Genomic DNA, 20,803 nt, shown 5'->3' with positions numbered 1-20,803 from the left:
TGCAGTTTCTGAGTAGCTCGAGACTTACTCTGCCAGTGCCATCAGTTCAGTGCTTGTCGTTCCTGGTTTGACGTCACAAACACACCCAGCGTTCGCTCAGACACTCCTCCGTTTCTCCAGCCACTCCTGCGTTTTTTCCGGGAAACGGTAGCGTTTTTCCCCACACGCCCATAAAACGGCGTGTTTCCGCCCAGTAACACCCATTTCCTGTCAATCACATTACGATCGCCTGAACGAAGAAAAAGCCGTGAGTAAAATTCCTAACTTCTTAGCAAATTTACTTGGCGCAGTCGCAGTGCGAACATTGCGCATGCGCACTAAGCGTAAAATCGCTGCGATGCGATGAAATTTACCGAGCGAACAACTCGGAATGACCACCCATGTGCACTGCAGGGGAGGCAGATATAACATGTGCAGACAAAGTTAGATTTGGGTGGGTTATTTTGTTTCTGTGCAGGGTAAATACTGGCTGCTTTATTTTTACACTGCAAATTAGATTGCAGATTGAACACACCCCACCCAAATCTAACTCTCTCTGCACATGTTATATCTGCCTCCCCTGCAGTGCACATGGTTTTACCCAATTGCTAACAAAAATCCTGCTGCGATCAACTTGGAATTACCCCCATGGTGTGGTGTCATGTGAATAAGGGGCACTACTGTGAGAAGTAACGTGAATAAGAGACACTATTGCATGATATAATGTGAATAAAGTTGCAGTACTGGGTGACGTAATTTCAACAGGGGTATTATTGTGTGGACATGCCCCTTCCCAGCAAGAACACGCCCCGTTTTGGCCTGTGCACCGAATGTGCACACTGTTCCTATTTAAAATATAGAGGGTAGGAGCACCAAAATGAGGACTGCTATGGGTGAAGGGTGATGGTGCTGGGAAAGGGGTGTAGGGTCAGAGGCGGAACTAGCATCTGTGCAAGGGGGCACCAGCCAAAATCTTCTTGCATAGGGCATCATATTGTTTAGGGCTGTCTCTGGGTGTATCTATCAATACTATTCAATAAAGTCAATGAAACCTAGAGCTGGCTGTAGGTATAGGCATTACAGGCGAATGCCTAGGGGCATCTCAAGCCTAGGTCCAGTGGTGAATTGGGGCACCGGGTTTGTAGGAAGTTCCCGCTTGGCTGGTCCATTGCATCTCCCAGCCGGGCCTGCTGGGCCGGCTTACACTGCTTGCTGGGCCGGACGGTGGCAACTGTAATCAGAGCTCAGCTCCGATTGGGCAGCATTCAGAATCAGCTTCTGCGCATGTGCAAAATCTTTATCCTTTACTAGAAGTAGGATGGCCACTGGAGGGCTGCTGCGCATGCCCAGTTGTATGCAGCAGCTCCTCCCATGGGCCTGAGTCACACCTCACAGCTCCGCCTCCAGTAGGTTACAGCCACCATGTCCAGCGGCATTACATAACACGGACATGGTAAAAGCAGGGCAACTGCTGCTGCTTTTAGTTCTTAAGTAAGTTAACCTGTACTGTGGGGGGAGAGGGGTGCTGTGATGTGAGGGGTGAGTGGTGCTGTGAGGGGGAGGGGTGATGTAAGGTGAGGGAAGAAAGGTGCTGTGAGGGGACAGGGGTGATGTGCTGTGATGGGAGAGCGGTGCTATGCTGTGAGGGGAGAGAGGTGCTGTACTATGAGGGAAGAGGGGTGATGTACTGTGAGGAGAGAGGGGTGCTGTGCTGTGATGGGAGAGTGATGCTGTAGTGTGAGGGTAGAGGAGTGCTGTACTGTGGGGTAAGAGGCTGCTGTACAGTGAGGGAAGGGGGTGCTGTGATGTGAGGGGAGAAGGGTGCTGTGAGTGATGCTGTACTGTGAGGGTAGAGGAGTGCTGTACTGTGGGGTAAGAGGCTGATTTGCAGTGAGGGAAGGGGGTGCTGTGCAGTGAGAGGTGAGCAGTGTTGTACTGTGAGGGGAGAGGGGTTATGTGCAGTGAGAGGAGAGGGGTGCCGTGCAATGAGGGGAGAAGTGTGCTGTACTGTGCATTGAGGGGAGAGGGGTGCTGTACCCTGAGGGAAGGGGGTACTGTGCAGTGAGGGGTGCTGTGTAGTGAGGGGAGAGGTGTGATGTGCAGTGAAGTGAGAAGGGTGCTGTGTAGTAAGGGGAGAGGGGTGCTGTGCAGCGAGGGGAGAGGGGTGCTGCGCTATGAGGGGAGAGGGATTCTGTGCAGTGAGGGTAGAGGGGTGTTGTGCAGTGAGTGGAGAGGGGTGTGCATTGAGGGGAGAGGGGTGCTGTGCTGTGCAGCAGTGAGGGGAGAGGGGTTCTGTGCAGTGAGGATAGAGGGGTGTTGTGCAGTGAGTGGAGAGGGTTGATGTGCAATGAGGGGAGAGGGGTGCTGTGCTGTGGGGGGTGCTGTGCAGCAGTGAGGGGAGAGGGGTTCTGTGCAGTGAGGGTAGAGGGGTGTTGTGCAGTGAGTGGAGAGGGGTGCTGCGAGGGGGGAATGTGCCCCACAGAATTACTTCTGAGGACCGTTCCCCTTAAACCTGTAACATTTTTCTTTAGCTACAGTTTAATACCAATAGCCCTTACCACATTATCTTCTGTATTTCACTGATGGCCTCTCCCGGTGCTTCTGTTACCACCTTATCTTCTGTATTTCACTGATGGCCTCTCCCGGTGCTTCTGTTACCACCTTATCTTCTGTATTCCACTGATGGCCTCTCCCGTGCTTCTGTTACCACATTATCTTCTGTATTTCACTGATGGCCTCTCCCGGTGCTTCTGTTACCACCTTATCTTCTGTATTCCACTGATGGCCTCTCCCGGTGCTTCTGTTACCACCTTATCTTCTGTATTCCACTGATGGCCTCTCCCGGTGCTTCTGTTACCACCTTATCTTATGTATTCCACTGATGGCCTCTCCCGGTGCTTCTGTTACCCCCTTATCTTCTGTATTCCACTGATGGCCTCTCCCAGTGCTTCTGTTACCACCTTATCTTCTGTATTCCACTGATGGCCTCTCCCATTGCTTCTGTTGCCACATTATCTCTGTATTCCACTTATGGCCTCTCCCAGTGCTTCTGTTACCACCTTATCCTCCATATTCCACTGATGGCCTCTCCCAGTGCTTCTGTTACCACCTTATCCTCCATATTCCACTGATGGCCTCTCCCAGTGCTTCTGTTACCACCTTATCCTCCATATTCCACTGATGGCCTCTCCCAGTGCTTCTGTTACCACCTTATATTCTGTAGTCCACTGATGGCCTCTCTCAGTGCTTCTGTTACCACATTATCTTCTGTATTCCACTGATGACACTTCCCAGTGCTTCTGTTACCACATTATCTTCTGTATTCCACTGATGGCCTCTCCCGGTGCTTCTGTTACCACCTTATCTTCTGTATTCCACTGATGGCCTCTCCCAGAGCTTCTGTTACCACCTTATCTTCTGTATTCCACTGATGGCCTCTCCCATTGCTTCTGTTACCACATTATCCTCCATATTCCACAGATGGCCTCTCCCAGTGCATCTGTTGCCACCTTATCTTCTGTATTCCACTGATGGCCTCTCCCAGTGCTTCTGTTACCACCTTATCTTCTGTAGTCCACTGATGGCCTCTCCCAGTACTTCTGTTACCACCTTATCTTCTGTATTCCACTGATGGCCTCTCCCATTGCTTCTGTTACCACATTATCCTCCATATTCCACAGATGGCCTCTCCCAGTGCTTCTGTTGCCACCTTATCTTCTGTAGTCCACTGATGGCCTCTCTCAGTGCTTCTGTTACCACATTATCTTCTGTATTCCACTGATGACCCTTCCCAGTGCTTCTGTTACCACATTATCTTCTGTATTCCACTGATGGCCTCTCTCAGTGCTTCTGTTATCACCTTATCTTCTGTATTCCACTGATGGCCTCTCCCATTGCTTCTGTTACCACATTATCCTCCATATTCCACAGATGGCCTCTCCCAGTGCTTCTGTTGCCACCTTATCTTCTGTATTCCACTGATGGCCTCTCCCAGTGCTTCTGTTACCACCTTATCTTCTGTAGTCCACTGATGGCCTCTCCCAGTACTTCTGTTACCACCTTATCTTCTGTATTCCACTGATGGCCTCTCCCATTGCTTCTGTTACCACATTATCCTCCATATTCCACAGATGGCCTCTCCCAGTGCTTCTATTGCCACCTTATCTTCTGTATTCCACTGATGGCCTCTCCCAGTGCTTCTGTTACCACCTTATCTTCTGTAGTCCACTGATGGCCTCTCTCAGTGCTTCTGTTACCACATTATCTTCTGTATTCCACTGATGACCCTTCCCAGTGCTTCTGTTACCACATTATCTTCTGTATTCCACTGATGGCCTCTCCCGGTGCTTCTGTTACCACATTATCTTCTGTATTCCACTGATGGCCTCTCCCAGTGCTTCTGTTACCACCTTATCTTCTGTATTCCGCTGATGGCCTCTACCGGTGCTTCTGTTACCACCTTATCCTCCATATTCCACTGATGGCCTCTCCCATTGCTTCTGTTGCCACATTATCTCTGTATTCCACTTATGGCCTCTCCCAGTGCTTCTGTTACCACCTTATCCTCCATATTCCACTGATGGCCTCTCCCAGTGCTTCTGTTACCACCTTATCCTCCATATTCCACTGATGGCCTCTCCCAGTGCTTCTGTTACTATATTATCCTCCACAGAGCATTAACTACACTTTTTGGTGCCCTGTGTGGACAGAGAATTGGCGTACCCACCCCATATTTTTCGAATAGGGATGTAAGGAGCATTCCTCGTGGGTAAGAGGCATGACAAAATTGATCCAAGAGAAATAGGCAACGGGTTCGAATCCTGGGCACATCAGTATCCCAAAATGTAATAAAAGACCGTGCAACTGAACAATAAAAATCTCTAAAGTCAAGTCCATGAATGCTGTATAGCAGAGGTTCTCAAACTCGGTCCTCGGGGGCCCACACAGTGCATGTTTTGCAGGTAACCCAGCAGGTGCACAGGTGTATTAATTACTCACTGACACATTTTAAAAGGTCCACAGGTGGAGCTAATTATTTCACTTGCGATTCTGTGAGGAGACCTGCAAAACATGCACCGTGTGGGGTCCTGAGGACCGAGTTTGAGAACCTCTGCTGTATAGGTATTAGCAACAAAAGAGGAGGGGGTAGAAGACAGGGGCTGTCAGCAGATGCTAGGCTTCACAAAGGGGGGAAGCTGCAAGTGAAAGTAATTAGATAATTCATAATTGACAAGTGCTGCCAACAGCGCCCCCTACCCTGCAGCGCTATGTGCACAGCACACTCCGCACACACCTAGTTACAGCCTTGATCCTCCATTTTCCACTGATGGCCTCTCCCAGTGCTTCTGGAACATACCAGAGCAGAGTGTAGTCACATCAGCAATGGATCTAGGCTAATATAATTGTTAGTAAGGAGTATGTATCCGATATCATGCTTATTATATCAGCAGCTTGAAGTCTGCCTAAAGTGAGCTTGCTGTAGTTAGATGCATAGATAGAACTCATCCCTCCCGCAATATTATAGATGTGTTAGAGTAGCAGAATATTTTTGTGTGCGTTTATTGGAAACTATAACATTAACATAAAATTTGATACGAGGGGGATACTTAGTAAAACATAATTATCTCATAAAGGGGGAGATGTACTAAGCCTGAAAAGTGATAAATATCACTGTGATAAAGCACCAGCCAATCGGCTCCTAACTGCCATGTCACAGGCTGTGTTTGAAAAATGACAGTTAGGAGACGATTGGCTGGTGCTTTATCACAGTGATATTTATCACTTTTCAAGCTTAGTACATCTGGCCCCCTAGCTGGAAAATGTGATATTTATGTTCTCTGGAGATGGAGATAAATATCTCCTCTCCAGTGGCAGTTGCAGAGCAGTCCACAATTCAAACAGGGGAGCCACACCCACTGTGACCCAAAACACTGCCAGACATTGCTGTTCGGGACTCACTGGCAGTTGGTGTGGCTCCCTGTTTGAATTGTGGACTGCGCTGCAACTGCCACTGGAGAGGAGATAACATAAATATAAAATTTTCCAGCTTTTAGTATATAATTATGTTTTATTAAATATCCCCCTAGATCACAAAACTGATTGCTACGAAGAACTAGAAACTGGTGACAGTACTGTACTATGGGGGTCATTCCGAGTTGATCGCTCGCTAACAGGTTTTAGCAGCCGTGCAAACGCTAAGCCGCCGCCCATTGGGAGTGTATCTTAGCTTAGCAGAAGTACGAACGAATGCATCGGAGAGCGGCAGAAAACAAAGATTGTGCAGTTTAAGAGTAGCTGCAGAACTGCTCCTAGCTTGCGATCACTTCAGACCATTCAGTTCCGAATTTGACGTCACAAACACGCCCTGCGTTTTTCCTGGCACGCCTGCGTTTTTCTGAACACTCGCTGAAAACGGTCAGTTGACACCCAGAAATGCCCCTTTCCTGTCAATCACTCTGCGGCGGCCATTGCGTCTGAAAAGCTTCACTAGACCCTGTGTGAAACTACATCGGCCGTTGTGAAAGTACTTCACACGTGTGCATTGCGCCGCATACGCAGAAGTGACATTTTTTCACTTAATAGCTGCGCTGCAAACATTGTTAGCTAGCGGAATGACCCCCTATATTCTCAGCTACTTTTAACAGTAACATTACCTTTATGTAGGTGTATATATTGGGGATCATTCCGAGTTGATCGCTCGCTGACGATTTTCGCAGCGCAGCGATCAGGTAAAAAAAATGGCAAAACTACGCATGCATATGCACTGCGATGCGCATGCGCATCGTACGGGTACAAAGCGTTTCGTTGCTGAGCGATGGATTTAACGAAGAATCCATTCGCACAGCCGATCGCAAGGAGATTGACAGGAAGCAGGCGTTTATGGGTGTCAACTGACCGTTTTCTGGGAGTGGTTGAAAAAACGCAGGTGTGTCCAAGCGTTTGCAGGGCGGGTGTCTGACGTCAAATCCGGACACGAACAGACTACAGTGATCGCAAGCGCTGAGTAAGTCCAGGCCTACTCTGAAACTGCACAAAATGTTTTTTCAGAGCTCGGCTGCAGAGGCGTTCGCACACTTGCAAAGCGAAAATACACTCCTCCGTGGGCGGCGACTATGTGTTTGCATGGCTGCTAAAAGTAGCTAGCGAGCGATCAACTCGGAATGAGGGCCATTGTACGTTTAGCACGTGTTTCCTTAACAATAAAAAATAAGTCATAAATCAATGAGTTATTTTTGGTGTCCGGGTATAAACACTAAACTTGGAGGTGTGATTATCTGCTAGGGGGCACCAGCCAAAATCTTCCCTAGGGCACCAGATTGGTTAGGTCTGGCTCTGGGTCTCCCCCACCCCCACTCATAGCAGCACCATTAGCCCATTCTTGGCTACTCTCCCGGAACGGCTGGGAGGCTCCCGAAAATCATGTGGCCCCCACGATTCTTGCAGCCCCCCCTGGACACAGCTGCCCACTTTGAGAGTGAAGCTGAATCACGTCACCATAGACACGCCCCCTACTGTATAATGCTGCTAATCTCGGCATTATAGGGCAGAGTGCATGGCTACGATGATGTCATCGCCCCCTCGCACCGCCCCCTGTGATGCGACATTAGCCTGCCCTGCTCCAATTCTGTGCCAGCCTGGCTGCTCTCTCTCTCTCGAAGAGAGAAGCCAGTAAGTCGGCAACTCCTCACGGGTCTCCTCCTCCCCCATAGTAATGTCATTATCCCCCTTCCCCCATCCATATCTTACCTTTATCCATACTTACCTACTTTTAATTTCTCTTCTCCGGGAGAAGTCCGGAAAGGAGACGCTGCCGGAAACTTTAGGGGGCCGTCCAGGCTGTGACATCATAAAGCCCCACCCTCACATCGGAAAAATGCCATGATTCACGGGTCTGCGGTAAGGGGTCGGGGCTAAAATGACGCAATTTGCCTAATGGAAAATTTGCCACTGGGCGCACTGAAAGTTGGTGTTCCTATCATGCTTCCACGAGTGAGGATGGTAAAATGTGTCACCTACAATCAGACATTAATCATGCACACAGTATATACAATTTCCTTCCAGCTACAGAGATTCTGCTTTACATTTCCACGGAACTTGACTCCGCCCAAGTTATGCAACGGAACTCAACTTAAACTGACTGCTCTGCAGAGGAACCTAATTGAGGCAGAGATTCTATCAAGATTGGGCGCAGGTTAGACTGTATTTATATACCATGTATATTATCCTCAACAATTTTCCCTTTCAATTCAAGCGCCTGCAGTTTCCTGTCATCGTCTGCTTCGCTATGACGATCAACAAGTCGCAGGGGCAAACTCTCAGGACTACAGGCGTAGATCTCAGGACCAGCTGCTTCTCCCATGGGCAGCTTTACGTGGCTTGCTCACGAGTTAGACGCTCCAAGCATCTTTTTGTGTTAATCCCTGAAGGAAAAACTGCAAATATTTGTTTACAAAGAAATGTTGTGATCAATGTGTACAATATAAACTCTACATCCCAATACTAGATGGCACTACTGTCTTTGTAAAATTAGTTCCGCTGAGCAATAACAGACATCCACACCGGCAAACGCTAGCCTATAATGGAAATCTAATAGTGACCTGATATTTCTGGTACTCCTGTGAAATGGAGTAAATTTACGGTAAGATTGGCAACAGATGGCTTCAAGCACCTCTCCTCACAAAGAACTCATTATCATATGAACACGGCTTGCAGCCTCTCGACCAGCAATGGGTTAATCTGCATTGAAACTAATACAATGACATGTGATCTCTCCTGTTACATTGTTAATGATCAGTTACCTGGAGCTACAAGTTACAAGCAATGATATCAGACAGCATCACAGCACGATAGATGCAGATACACTTTAAACTGCGGAGAATGGTTTGAAGAAAAAGACACAATTTCAACTTTGCAAGACCTGTTTGATCAATTCTGAGAAACTTTCAGGAGACCACTGGGCCATGCTTGCCTGCGATCAGCCATTTATTATGACTTAGCTGACTGGCCTACCGTAATTAGTCGACAGCTCTTATACTGAACAATCAATGCCACCAACTTTCCACTGGTGAATGGATAATGCCGCAGAAAAAAGATGAGTCCATAGATTGAGTATCAGGACATGAGTCAATAGATAATCAGGACTACTGGGTCTACAGTCAAGATACAATCTTTGGTCTCCGTTATCTGTCCCACCGCGCCATGTCACTGGAGGTGGAAGGTGACACCTCTCCAGATGTTCTGCGCTGTACAGTGTGTCTGGAAGACTACAGGCCCCATGGACCCCTCAAGCCTCGTATCTTGCCCGTATGCTTGCACACCTTCTGCGAAGGCTGCCTAGAAAGACTGGGGGTGGACAACGGCTACAGCATATCATGCCCAATATGTAGGGTATTAAATGATGTCTTTGGGAAGGACGGGATACAGACGCTGCCCATCAACAGCAGGGTGTCCTATTTTGAGGCTATCGAAGAAGAGGTGGAAGAACCGGACATCATAGACTTCATCGATCCTAGCGAGCCATCCTGTCCCATGTGCGAAAGCCTCACTCTCTACGCTCCTTTCGGTTTGGACGCGGATATCACCCAGTGTCACACTTGCCAATGGGTGAGTGTGGAAGTGATGGAGGTTGAGAAGAAAGGGCCACCCACCGTGAGCTCCATTGCTGAAGTCAAAGTCGATAAGGCTGTTGAGAAAGCTGGGAAAGAGGAGGCTTCACTCCAGAGTCCTGGACCACGGCCAGCCAAGAGAAAGTCCCTACTGGGGAGGGCAATGCACTACTTGAGGTGAGTCTAGTTAAATGTTTGGAGGTTAATGTAGTATCTATGCTCCTAGCCCATTAGATACAACTAGAATATATATTATAACCTTCAGATGTTCAGCAATGGACTCCACCATGATGTTTCACTGGTGAAAGCCTTAGACAACTACCTGAATTTGCCTCATTATAGGTAGGCTTACCATACTATCCCTTTACACTGGGTCACTCATGGATTACACAGGTTCTGGGGCTGATTTAAAGCAGGTGAAATGCAGGCTTGCAGTCAGCCAGCCACAGACCCTGTGTAATTCATGAGTGTCCCAGTTTAAAGGGATAGTATTGTAAGCCTAATTATAAGCTCGGGATGCGGTCATGTGACCGCCGCTCAGGATCCTGGCAGTCACCATGCCGACGCTAGGATCCTGAGCGCTCAAAATGTCGGCAGTCGGAATGACGACCCACAGACTCTATTCCCACTTGTGGGTGTCCACCGAGCCCGCAAGGCCCATGCCGGCATTCTGCTTCCGGAATCCCGGGGTCGGTATGCTGACCTCCGGGGTCTCCCAGCCCCAACCCATAAGTACATACAGTATAACACAGTGATGTCACTGAAGCACTGACAGAAATCCCGGACTGTGTTGCTACACCTCATTTCTGCCCACCTGTATAAAATGAAATACATGGAAATTGTTGGGGTTTTATTGAACTACTTAATACAGTACATGTCAAAAAAAAATCATATACTTCAATAGAGTGCTGCCTAATTCATACAATGGGGTAAATTTACTAAAGTGGGAGTTTTTTTTTAGAATTGGTGATGTTCCCCATATCATCCAATCAGATTCTATCTATTATCCCATTCCCCTTCAGAATCCTCTTCAAACTCCTCACCCTCACAAACAAGGCCATCTCTAATTCCACTGCTCCCTACATCTCCAACCTTCTCTCCCTTCATAGTCCCTCCCGCCCCCTACGGTCAACCAGTGACCATCGCCTCTCCACCGCCCTGGTCACTGCTTCCCATGCTCGTGTTCAAGACTATGCCCGTGCTGCACCCCTTCAGTGGAACGCGCTCCCCCGCTCCATTAGACTCTCCCCAACCTTGCAAAGCTTCAAACGGGCACTAAAAACCCACCTATTCATCAAAGCATACCCTCCCGATGCATAATCTAGTCCTGAGGCTGCTCCTCCATCCCCCTGCCTCATGCCTTGACCATCTCAGCTTTGCTTATATACTGCCATCAGGCTTCCTCCTGCTTGCTTTCACCTCACGTCATCTGTCTGTCGCCCCTCCCCACTAGATTGTTAGCTCTTCAGAGCAGGGCCCTCTTTCCTCTTGTTGTCAAAGCCCTCGTCTCAACACATTTCACTCACAGCTCTCCCCTACTCAGCGACCATCTTTACCCGCTTTTCTCCTGCTGGTAACGGCTCATCTGTATCTATGGCCACCAGCCTCTAGTAGTACGATGATCACTCCATCACTACTTACATCTTAGCTGTATTATGTATGAGAATTGTGGTGCTCTGTTACCTGTTCTCTATTTCTGTTATTTATTTATTGTAATGCTAAAGTCTGTCTCCCTGTACTGTCCTTTGTACGGCGCTGCAAAACACTTGTGGCGCCCTATAAATAAAATGTAATAATAATAATAATTATCTTCTAGAAGCAGCTTGATAAATGTTAAGTAGACTCTGATTGGTTGCTATTAGAGATGAGCTAGTTCGGATTTACTCGGTTCAAGTTCGGTTTTCTGGATTTTTCTTATTGGCTATCCGGGAAAGAGTCATTTGGTCGACAAGACTTAGGTCGACCACTATTGGTCGACATGCATTAGGTCGACGGGGGTCACTAGGTCGACAGGGTAATTAGGTTGACTGCTGCGCTCGGCACAGGTTACTATTCCCAATCGTAGTGGATCGTTAAGTATGAAAAAGTTCAAAAAATGAAAACAAAAGTGAAAAACTGATGTCGACCCTTTTCCACGTCGACTCAGTACACGTCGACATAATGAACGTGTCGACCGAATGCATGTCGACCAATAGTGGTCGATCTAATGACTGCCGACCTAAGTCTTGTCGACCAAATGACCGTAAGCCGGCTATCCAAAACAGGTGACATCCGTGAGCCAATAAGATGCCGTTTTGAGATCCGAGTAAATATGAGTAAAACCAAACCCACTTATCTCTAGTTACTATGGGCAACGTCACCAGTTCTAAAAAAAACCTCCCACATTAGTAAATTTACCCCCAATGAGTCACACATTGCCCCAAAAGGCAAATGTGTTCAAATCAGTATATTGTCGCTTTCTCAGATGCACAATTTCTATCAATACATGTAATCACAACTTGCTCTAAGAACCCCCTCATATCCAGACATCAATACAGAGTCCTCGTTCTGTAGGGGAACTGCGGATTTCCCCATAGAAACAAACAACCGCAGTGCACACTAGTGACGGATTCACTTGTTGGCGCAATTGATGGTTTAGCAACCAACGACGGTCTGAAGCCGATGGTGAGTGGTTTCACCATCGATCTTCAGCCACCGATAGTATAATATCAATGCCTCAGCCTGATGGAGAATCAAAACTTGATTTTGCATATATGTGCAAAACTCAAACCATCGATGGCTTGTGCCGGATGGATTATACTCATCGGCCATCAATGGCGAACAACGCAGTAGTTTCAAGTTTGAATCTCTGTTTGTTATTAAAATTTTACAATTTCCATGTGGCAAATTGCAATTGAGGATCAGATTTATTTACTGACATTTTGTCATTCAGGAAACGTTTCTCAGCTCGCTGACGCCGCCTGCTGGATGGAGATGGGATCTGCAGTCATTCTCCCCACCCAACGTGACTGAACTTTGTGAAACCTGCTAAACATGGTCTATCATAGAACTCCCACCATACTGCACAAATTTCCCCCACTATGCAGAGATCCGCCCACTAACACTACCACCCCCTTACCATTATCTGGCAATGGGGCCTTTAAGTCTCTGTTCAAAATAAATCTCATATATGTTTTCATTTGTGTGCTTAGGTGCCTTTGACCTCACATGTCTCACGAGCAGGGCCCTCTTCCCTCATGTGCTTTTCCTACCCTCACTTATAACATCATCTCCTTACCATTGCCTATAACAGCACCAAACCTCTGGCTTCATCCGCCCTGCTGACCATTTGGGTAGAATGACCGCTGCTGCAGTAATGTTTATAAACCATGTCCATGTTCTGCATTGTTCTGTACTGTAAGCCACTTTTTTCTTGTTTTGTTGGCACTGTTTCTGCTTATGTACTTTGTAAGGCGCAGCGGACGCCTTCTGGCGCCATATAATTAAAGGAAAATAATAATAATAAACAGCGACAACAATGTCAGAAACTGTATAAAAGAGCATTTCCACTAGGTGGCGACGGAACACTCCAATTCCAAGCAGAATATTTACTGTGCATTGGGGGTAATTCTGAGTTGATCGCAGCAGCAAGTTTGTTAGCAGTTGGGCAAAACCATGGGGTTAATTCCAAGTTGATCGCAGCAGGATTTTTGATAGCAATTGGGCAAAACCATGTGCACTGCAGGGGAGGCAGATATAACATGTGCAGAGAGACATAGATTTGGGTGGGGTGTGTTCAATTTGCAATCTAAATTGCAGTGTAAAAATAAAGCAGCCAGTATTTACCCTGCACAGAAACAAAATAACCCACCCAAATCTAACTCTCTCTGCACATGTTACATCTGCCCCACCTGCAGTGCACATGGTTTTGCCCAATTGCTAAAAAAAATCCTGCTGCGATCAACTTGGAATTACCCCCATTGGTCCTAATTCAGACCTGATGGCTAGGCTGCATTTTCGTACAACCTGCAATCAGGTCTGAACTGCACATACGTATGCAACGCAATGCGCAGGCGCGACGGCCCGCAGCGCCGGGGAGCGCCGGGATGGTGCGATGGGAAATCCCACCGCACCGGTGAATGCAAGGAGATTGACAGGAAGAAGGCGTTTGTGGGTGGCAATTGAACGTTTTTGAGGAGTGTCCGGAAAAACGCAGGAGGGACCCGTCAGCTCCGGCCCCCGATCATCGTAGCGGTTGAGTAAGTCCTGGGCTGAGCAGAGACTGCACAAACTCCTGTTTGTGCAGCACTCCTGCACTTGCGATCCCAGGGGTGCAAAAAACGCACCCTAGCGATCAGATCTGAATTAGGTCCATTGTACTTTGTGATACTACTGCACATGATCCATGTGGAATCCGGTCTCTAGGTCGATACACTCCCAGTGGGCGGCGGCTTAGCGTTTGCACGGCTGCTAAAAAAAAAACTGCTAGCGAGGAAACAACTCGGAATGACCGCCATAGTTCCCATTATATCTCTCAGGAATCGTGCTGGCCCCTGTGTGAGTTCTCATGTAAATCGTACCTGTTCAGGGGGCTTTATATATAGTCAGGAAAATTACGGGAAGGAGAGAGGCGCGATAGCAGGATGGAATGCAGGTGCAATCGCATTACATCACCAATCTGCAGGTACTCTGTGGGCTGCATGGTTTATATTGTGCCCAGGGGTGCAGAAAGCTCTGTCGGGCCCCAGTACTGGTAGGAGGTGTGGCCAACACGGAACGGTGTGGCCAGACCCCCTTCTTAGAAAATATACAAAAATGATAGTTTATGTGTGGCCGTGAAGCAGCTGCACGCACCACACAGGGGGGCACAAGTGTCAGGTCTGGTGGGCGGCGGGGCACGTGCAACCGCTCACACCCCCTCCACACATCGTGCAGGGAGAGAGAGGACTGACAGCTTCTGCAGCTGCCTCTCTCCCCAGCCCAGCACACAGCAGTGCCACTGTCTACAAAGAGGAATGGGTGCGAAGTGGGACCAGGGACCTTCAAACAGGCCCGGACATTGGGTAAAGAGTACGCCCGCCTCCCAACCCTTGTTGGCACCAATGATTGTGTCATTGCAATCTATGACAATACAATAGCCCTGGAGCATTTATACAGTACCTAGTTGATTTGGACAGTACCTAGTTGATAAAGGATCAGATTCTGATTTGGAAGTAATGCAAAAATAAGCAATTCACAGTGCAAACAGGGCAAAACCATGCGGCACTGCATGTGGGGCAGATGTAACATGTGCAGAGACAGTTAGATTTGGGTAAGGTGTGTCCAAACTGAAATCTAAATTGCAGTGTAAAAATAAAGCTGTTTAACATGTGTGGACTACATGCAAAAGCAGCCAGTATTTATCCTGCACAGAAACAATATAAACGTATTTGCTCCCCTTGAAAGACAGCATGGTTTATTTCAGATACAAAGTTCCTTTTTTTTTTTTTTGCTTTACTTGCAAACCAGAATCCAGCTCCATTATGGTGGTACACATAAGCTACGTAGCCTACTTAGCATAGATGTCCGAAATGTCTGCTTTGGACACTAGCCAAGAGGATTGGAGTCTGTATTTGACAGCAGACACCAAGATTGGGGTTTGCTTTCTACTGTAACCAGGACGGGGACAGAGACAGGGGGCAGGGGGAAGTACTGTTTACACTAGCCACCAGGAGATGTAGGCATATATTTTCTACGGGATGGATATGTAATCCCGGCGGGTGGGATGCCGACTTTCAATATACAGAGAGTGCCAACCCGGCAGCCAGAATGCCAGCAGAGGGGGGAGCGCTACAAGTCCCCATGCGAGCTAACTGCGCTCAACACAGGTTTTATTCCCACAAGTGGATTTAGCCCTGGCAAGCGCTGCCGGCACTCTCGGCTGTCGGAATTCTGGCGTTGGTATCCCGAACAGACGGGATCCTGACAGCCGGTATATTAACTACATCTAGTTTTCTACACTAGCCACCAGAACTGGTGTTTTCTACCTACAAATGGCAGTAAGAAGATCTACCATCTACACTAGTCACCAGGAAAGGGGTTTTCTGTACACTAGTCACCAGGAAAGGGGTTCTCTCTACACTAGCCACCAGGAAAGGGGTTCTCTGTACACTAGTCACCAGGAAAGGGGTTTTCTGTACACTAGTCACCAGGAAAGGGGTTCTCTGTACACTAGTCACCAGGAAAGGGGTTCTCTGTACACTAGTCACCAGGAAAGGGGTTCTCTCTACACTAGCCACCAGGAAAGGGGTTCTCTGTACACTAGTCACCAGGAAAGGGGTTTTCTGTACACTAGTCACCAGGAAAGGGGTTCTCTCTACACTAGTCACCAGGAAAGGGGTTCTCTGTACACTAGTCACCAGGAAAGGGGTTCTCTGTACACTAGTCACCAGGAAAGGGCTTCTCTGTACACTAGTCACCAGGAAAGGGGTTCTCTCTACACTAGTCACCAGGAAAGGGGTTCTCTGTACACTAGTCACCAGGAAAGGGGTTCTCTGTACACTAGTCACCAGGAAATGGGTTCTCTGTACACTAGTCACCAGGAAAGGGGTTCTCTGTACACTAGTCACCAGGAAAGGGGTTCTCTGTACACTAGTCACCAGGAAAGGGGTTCTCTCTACACTAGTCACCATGAAAGGGGTTCTCTCTACACTAGTCACCAGGAAAGGGGTTCTCTCTACACTAGTCACCAGGAAAGGGGTTCTCTGTATACTAGTCACCAGGAAAGGGGTTCACTGTACACTAGTCACCAGGAAAGGGGTTTTCTGTACACTAGTCACCAGGAAAGGGGTTCTCTCTACACTAGTCACCAGGAAAGGGGATTTCTGTACACTAGCCACCAGGAAAGGGGTTCTCTCTACACTAGCCACCAGGAAAAGGGGTTCTCTCTACACTAGTCACCAGGAAAGGGGATTTCTGTACACTAGCCACCAGGAAAGGGGTTCTCTGTACACTAGTCACCAGGAAAGGGGTTTTCTCTACACTAGCCAACAGGAAAGGGGTTCTCTCTACACTAGCCACCAGGAAAGGGGTTCTCTGTACACTAGTCACCAGGAAAGGGGTTCTCTGTACACTAGTCACCAGGAAAGGGGTTCTCTGTACACTAGTCACCAGGAAAGGGGTTCTCTGTACACTAGTCACCAGGAAAGGGGTTCTCTGTACACTAGTCACCAGGAAAGGGGTTTTCTGTACACTAGTCACCAGGAAAGGGGATTTCTGTACACTAGTCACCAGGAAAGGGGTTCTCTCTACACTAGTCTCCAGGAAAGGGGTTCTCTCTACACTAGTCACCAGGAAAGGGGGTCTCTCTACACTAGTCACCAGGAAAGGGGTTCTCTGTACACTAGCCACCAGGAAAAGGGGTTCTCTCTACACTAGCCACCAGGAAAGGGGTTCTCTCTACACTAGCCACCAGGAAAGGGGTTCTCTGTACACTAGTCACCAGGAAAGGGGTTCGCTGCACACTAGCCACCAGGTAGGGGGTTGTCTCTACACTAGTTACCAGGAAAGGGGTTCTCTGTACACTAGTCACCAGGAAAGGGGTTCTCTGTACACTAGTCACCAGGAAAGGGGTTCTCTGTACACTAGTCACCAGGAAAGGGGTTCTCTCTACACTAGTCACCAGGAAAGGGGTTCTCTCTACACTAGTCACCAGGAAAGGGGTTCTCTCTACACTAGCCACCAGGAAAGGGGTTCTCTCTACACTAGTCACCAGGAAAGGGGTTCTCTCTACACTAGTCACCAGGAAAGGGGTTCTCTGTATACTAGTCACCAGGAAAGGGGTTCACTGTACACTAGTCACCAGGAAAGGGGTTTTCTGTACACTAATCACCAGGAAAGGGGTTCTCTCTACACTAGTCACCAGGAAAGGGGTTCTCTGTATACTAGTCACCAGGAAAGGGGTTCTCTGTACACTAGTCACCAGGAAAGGGGTTCTCTCTACACTAGTCACCAGGAAAGGGGTTTTCTGTACACTAGTCACCAGGAAAGGGGTTTTCTGTACACTAGCCAGCAGGAAAGGGGTTCTCTGTACACTAGTCACCAGGAAAGGGGTTCTCTGTACACTAGTCACCAGGAAAGGGGTTCTCTCTACACTAGTCACCAGGAAAGGGGTTCTCTGTATACTAGTCACCAGGAAAGGGGTTCTCTGTACACTAGTCACCAGGAAAGGGGTTCTCTCTACACTAGCCACCAGGAAAGGGGTTCTCTCTACACTAGTCACCAGGAAAGGGGTTCTCTCTACACTAGTCACCATGAAGGGGGTTCTCTGTACACTCGTCACCAGGAAAGGGGTTCTCTGTACACTAGTCACCAGGAAAGGGGTTCTCTGTACACTAGCCACCAGGTAGGGGGTTGTCTCTACACTAGTCACCAGGATAGAAGTTGTCTCTACACTAGTCACCAGGAAAGGGGTTCTCTGTACACTAGCCACCAGGTAGGGGGTTGTCTCTACACTAGTCACCAGGAAAGCGGTTCTCTGTACACTAGCCACCAGGTAGGGGGTTGTCTCTACACTAGTCACCAGGAAAGGGGTTCTCTGTACACTAGTCACTAGGAAAGGGGCTTTCTCTACACTAGTCACCAGGAAAGGGGTTCGCTGCACACTAGCCACCAGGTAGGGGGTTGTCTCTACACTAGTCACCAGGAAAGGGGTTCTCTCTACACTAGCCACCAGGAAAGGGGTTCTCTCTACACTAGTCACCAGGAAAGGGGTTATCTCTACACTAGTCACCAGGAAAGGGGTTCTCTGTACACTAATCACCAGAAAAGAGGTTCTCTGTACACTAGTCACCAGGAAAGGGGTTCTCTGTACACTAGCCACCAGGTAGGGGGTTCTCTCTACACTCGTTACCAGGAAAAGGGTTGTATCTACACTAGTCACCAGGAAAGAGGTTATCTGTACAATAGCCACCAGGTAGGGGGTTGTCTCTACACTAGTCACCAGGAAAGGGGTTCTCTGTACACTAGCCACCAGGTAGGGGTTGTCTCTACACTAGTCACCAGGAAAGGGGTTCTCTGTACACTAGTCACCAGGAAAGGGGCTTTCTCTACACTAGTCACCAGGAAAGGGGTTCTCTGTACACTCGCCACCAGGAAAGGAGTTCTCTGTACACTAGTCACCAGGAAAGGGGTTCTCTGTACACTAGCCACCAGGTAGGGGATTGTCTCTACACTAGTCACCAGGAAAGGGGTTCTCTCTCTACACTAGTCACCAGGAAAGGGGTTCTCTCTACACTCGTCACCAGGAAAGCGGTTCTCTCTACACTCGTCACCAGGAAAGGGGTTGTCTCTACACTAATCACCAGGAAAGGGGTTCTCTCTACACTAGTCACTAGGAAAGGGGTTCTCTCTACACTAGTCACCAGGTAGGGGGTTGTCTCTACACTAGTCACCAGGAAATGGGTTCTCTGTACACTAGCCACCAGGTAGGGGGTTGTCTCTACACTAGTCACCAGGAAAGGGGTTCTCTCTACACTAGTCACCAGGAAAGGGGTTCTCTCTACACTCGCCACCAGGAAAGGGGTTGTCTCTACACTAGTCACCAGGAAAGGGGTTTTCTGTACACTAGTCACCAGGATAGGGGCTTTCTCTACACTAGTCACCAGCAAAGGGGTTCTCTGTATACTCGCCACCAGGAAAGGGGTTCTCTGTACACTAGTCACCAGGAAAGCGGTTCTCTCTACACTAGTCACCAAGAAGCGGTTCTCTCTACACTCGTCACCAGGAAAGGGGTTCTCTCTACACTAGCCATGTAAGGTTTCCTCTCTATACTAGCTACCTCAAATGCTACACTCATCACCAGGACATACTTGATGGCTTTCTGACTACTGCCTGAGAGAGGGGGTGGCCAGGTTGGCACAATAGGGGGCATGAGACACAATCACTTGCATTGTAAAGCAGGGGGGATGGCTACCATGACACGATGCAGCACAAATTGCATCATCACCCCACCCACTTTTCCTCCATAAGCGGACAGCTGCACAGGGTTGGGGATGTGTGTGTGTGGGAAGTAGCAGGTGTAGGCTGGCACCGGGAAACTTGCCCTCTTTTCCGGTTGGCTGGAAGTACTGTCCTATTTTTGAGAGCCATCCGGCCATTCCGGGGAAGTAGGCAAGTATGCACCAGGATATAGATGTCTTTTTACACTAGCTACCAGGATTGGTATCTGCTTGTACCCTAGCAGCCAGACCTGCCACCTGTTTTGATCACTAGCCTCAAAAATTTAGGTTTACCTTCTACACTGCTCCACGACACTCTAATTTGCTTTGTTCACCAGCCATCAGAATTGGAATCTCCCTTGTACATTAATGTTTGGGGATTGGGGCATAGCGAGATTAATTTGGGGGTGCAGGGGATACTGTCCCCCGCGCCACCCTCTGTCAGCCTCTCCGACCCCCCTGCCAGAGCACACTGACATCACTAGCACTTTCTATTGTGCAGCAGCAGAACCAGGCAGCCAGAATGTAAGCAAGGCAGTATGCAATGCAGGCAGAGACACAGGAGTATCAAGTCACATGAGCTACCGACGGAGTTTCCCAACCAGAGGAGAGATAGTAGTGGGTAGATGTTACGTTCTTGGTGCTCAGAACAAAGGGGTGTAGTGTAGCAACTCCAAAGCACCAGAACGTGACGCTGAAATAATGGCCAGGTGTGATGGTAACCCCTAGCAACCTACCTCCGTTGTTTTCACCGGCGTGGTCAGTTCACGCCTGCGAGACTGTGGTTTCTTGGGCCTACGGCAGCCGCGTTTGAAGGGCGGATTAGGACTGCCCAACTCCGATGCCCCCAGGTCTTAATGTGAGACAAGGCATGAACCGAGACGGGATGATAACAAGGGGACCACTAACTAAACAAAACAGAGAGCCAGGGGCTACTAAGAAACCTAAAACTAAATATATGTGCGGCACACCGCCAGGGAAAAGGAACAACAAAGGTTCCACTGCCCACACCCTACACAGCACCGTCATGTACCGGGGAGGACAGTGAGAGTGGAAACCTCCGCAAGAACACCAGTACCAAATAAACACAAGGACTCAGCGACCTAGGCCGCAAGACGCGGCAGAAGCCGCTACTCACGAAACCGGGAGAGAACCCCAACGAGCGAGAACCCCGAGATGACTGTTACAGGTGCACTCGACTAGAGAACTGGAAAGATTCCCACGACCGGCTTCTGAACTCCTGGACTCAGGACCACAGGGAGC

The 20,803-nt window shown here is 48.6% G+C and overlaps 1 protein-coding gene across 1 annotated transcript; it reads left to right on the top strand.

Annotated features, from left to right (window-relative positions):
- Nucleotides 1–8,830: 8,830 nt before the first annotated feature.
- On the top strand, nucleotides 8,831–13,017 carry LOC134947440 (uncharacterized). The gene is made up of 2 exons (XM_063935534.1): nucleotides 8,831–9,761; nucleotides 12,517–13,017. The coding sequence occupies exons 1-2, from the start codon at nucleotides 9,178–9,180 to the stop codon at nucleotides 12,536–12,538; spliced, it is 606 nt and encodes a 201-aa protein (XP_063791604.1). The 5' UTR covers nucleotides 8,831–9,177; the 3' UTR covers nucleotides 12,539–13,017.
- Nucleotides 13,018–20,803: the final 7,786 nt, after the last annotated feature.

This window comes from Pseudophryne corroboree, chromosome 8, assembly GCF_028390025.1.
Source record: "Pseudophryne corroboree isolate aPseCor3 chromosome 8, aPseCor3.hap2, whole genome shotgun sequence".
Classification (NCBI taxonomy): domain Eukaryota; kingdom Metazoa; phylum Chordata; class Amphibia; order Anura; family Myobatrachidae; genus Pseudophryne; species Pseudophryne corroboree.
This window is presented reverse-complemented; position numbering and strand designations above follow the sequence as displayed.

What these genes read in the sequence shown, in the direction of transcription:
- LOC134947440 (XM_063935534.1), top strand. Translation starts at nt 9,178, where the DNA reads ATGTCACTGGAGGTGGAAGGTGACACCTCTCCAGATGTTCTGCGCTGT. An exon ending in AGGGCAATGCACTACTTGAG is followed by an intron (nt 9,762 to 12,516) that starts GTGAGTCTAGTT and finishes TTTGTCATTCAG; the next exon opens with GAAACGTTTCTCAGCTCGCT.